A 2,881-nucleotide genomic window follows, 5' to 3' on the forward strand; every position below is an offset into this window, starting at 1 on the left:
CCTCGGGGAACCAGGAGTAAATCTCTCCACCCTGGTAAGCACTGTACTCTGCCTCTTATCTACTAGAAAGTAATATGTAGGTAGCTTATTTGTTTTTGAGTCTCTTATAGTATGTACTCTGATTTGTACATAGTAGATACTCTATGAATACGCTATTAATTAATAGAAATAATAGTTATAATAACAAATTATTTATGAGTAGAGATCCAGAAAAAAATTTAAAGTTGAGTTGGAAAATCTTCTGAATTTGAGAACTGGTGTCCTTTGTACTTGCAGACAACTGTTTTTGGACTGCTTATTATGTTAGGACAAATGTTGGGCAATATCATAAACTTAAATTCCCAATAGTGTCACTGTATGTTTCTACTCAGTGTGAGGCTATAGGGTAATGAGATGGCCCATATGGCACGTAGGAGAAGTCATCTCATTACCTTATAGTCATTTTTACAGCTGATCTTCTATAATTCTCAATTCATAAATATTTATTTCCCAGGGTCTTTGCCTTCTTCCTTCTAAGAAACTTAACTTTCTTACGAACTTCTTTTGAAAAGATGTAATCTTTTTTATAGTTTCTGGACCAGCTGTACATAACTGGCCATGCAGTGTCACAGGTTTTCAGGTATCTACCGTGGGTGTTTTTGATCAGGGTTCTGGATTTCTCAGGGCTGGAAGGTCATGGAGTAAAGCAACTCATTGGCTGATGGTGAATGCATGGGCTCTCGGAGTACATCGCTCTGTGTCTTGGTGACACTTTTGGCTGCTATTCTCACAGAACTTTGGGGCAGATTAGGAACAGGCCTCAATATGCTTTCCTCTATATTTCTTCCAAATCCCAGGGGCAGGCTGGCCATTGCTCCAGTGCTTTCTTCTTCCATGGGCCTCCCAAGTCTCAAAGTCAAGTTGGCTGCTGAGCATGGCATTATGTTGACTGCAGGTGTGCTCATCTTCCTGACGTGTTTCGGACGCCAATCTTTTAATTCTTCAAAGCTGAAACTTCTTTTCTTTTCCTTTCCCTTTTAAGGTCTCCTCTACACTATCATTAGAAATGACCATGAAAATGATTTATTATTGTTGTAAGCAATAGATTTGAACCTGAAATGAACTTAAATCCAGACTTTAATCTGTAGAATTGTTAAAGCTCTAAACAAAGTGTGTGTTTTCATGTGCAGAATAATTGAATAAATAATTTGCATTAAGCTTCTGAAAGCAATCTAGTTTCTCTGTCCCTGGACTATTGCACGACAACTATAAAATAATAATCTAGAGAGTGAACACAGCAATGTGTTCAAACAGCAGGAACATAATGAGGCATTGAAATGAGACAAAAGTTTGTTTCACTGCAGTTATTCTGTTTTGGGTTTTGATTCATGTTGTTTATGGAGTATTTCATATATTTTTATATTTTGATTTCAGAGAAACCTCCCACTGCCTCTTGATGTCTCTTGTTTCCCTGTCTGTAAAGGCCACAGTGGTGGATACATGGAAACAGAGATGCTAGCAGGTTTCGGGGTACAGGCGGAGGAGGCGCCCCTGGATTTCTTTTTTCACCGGTTCATGTTCAGAGTTCCAGTCTAAAAGCATTTCTCAAGAAATGGATTGTATCTTTATTAGTGCATAAATTACATTTTAAGTAAAGCACCAATTAGTTTGTGGGTTACTGCCCCAGTAATGTACCAACTTTAAAGAGACCACTTAAAATACTGTTACCGTATAATTACATTTAGTTTAACCATGAAAGTTTGTCCATATAAAGATTTTTAAATGATTGTTTTCTGATTGTAAAAGTATATACTCGTTTCAGTGGATTTGGGAAATATGTAAGAGCATAAGGAAGAAAATAAAGATAGCTTGCAATTCCACCACCCAGGGATAAATATGGTAGTTAGATTTACCCCAGACTTACCAGCTTGTGTTTGCTACACAGGAAATCGGAATGCCATGTTTTTTGCCTGTAGCTGAAGACAGTTCAAATGTCCAGCTCAATAGTATCAGGTCTGATTTCTGCAACTATTTGTTATAACCATGTACCTCTGAGTCCACTGAAACTCGTCCACAGCACCCTGTGCTCACTAGGTCTCCTACCTTGTACTTACATTGTCTTCAAAGAGGCTGGGCTGTTTGCTGCTGGGTCACACATTCCGAGTCAGCACCCACTGTCACGGGAATGCTGAAGTTTGACACAAAGCACAGCATAAACGAACTCTCCCTTACCCTGCACAAAAGCCGTGGACTCCGGACAAATATGCAGTTACTGCGGGTCATGTTAGAGTTAAAGAGCTTGCTTCAGAGCATTCGTCACAATTTTCTTTGCTGTGACGATTGGACATCGTTAATTCATCTGCACAGAAGATGTTTGGTGTTAACAAGCTTGAAGTGGCTAAGGTCAATAAAACGAATTGTTTGATGAAATAACTTCCATTTCATCCAAACTCCGGAATTAAGCTTGTATGTGCAGCTTGATGTCTATAAGAAGGGAAACTGTGGTCTTTTTATACTGTCTAAAAACAAAGGGAAGTTCGCTTTACCAGGGAAATCAATCCCACATGTTTTAAGTACCAACGTTCATTAGCGTGTTTAACTAAAATATGTATGTAAGGAATGTGGGCAGTTCATTCTGGAAGACAGCAGTGTTTCTGCTTACAAATTCATTAACTTTGAAAATAATTTTCCTCATTAAAAAGGAGCTCCTAATGAGGTAAGTTTGGGGCCATAGCAATTAAGATTCCAATCACACAGAATGCTTTATTTCTCCAAGCTCAAACAAAAAGCAGTTCGGTGTTTGCGTCAATTCTTGGGGGAAGGAAAAAATAGTATTCAATACATGCTAGCCACATAAAAAAATTTTTTTTTTAGCCACACAAAAGAATTAGGCATACTATTT

At 38.2% G+C, this 2,881-nt stretch overlaps 1 protein-coding gene across 1 annotated transcript; it reads right to left on the reverse strand.

Annotated features, from left to right (window-relative positions):
• Window positions 1–623: 623 nt before the first annotated feature.
• On the reverse strand, window positions 624–2,419 carry NPVF (neuropeptide VF precursor). Its single transcript, XM_016216988.2, is given in 3 exon segments — window positions 624–1,001; window positions 2,232–2,398; window positions 2,401–2,419. Coding segments are annotated over 3 exon segments (564 nt in total).
• Window positions 2,420–2,881: the final 462 nt, after the last annotated feature.

Source organism: Miniopterus natalensis, chromosome 10, assembly GCF_054644295.1.
Source record: "Miniopterus natalensis isolate mMinNat1 chromosome 10, mMinNat1.hap1, whole genome shotgun sequence".
NCBI classification, from domain to species: domain Eukaryota; kingdom Metazoa; phylum Chordata; class Mammalia; order Chiroptera; family Miniopteridae; genus Miniopterus; species Miniopterus natalensis.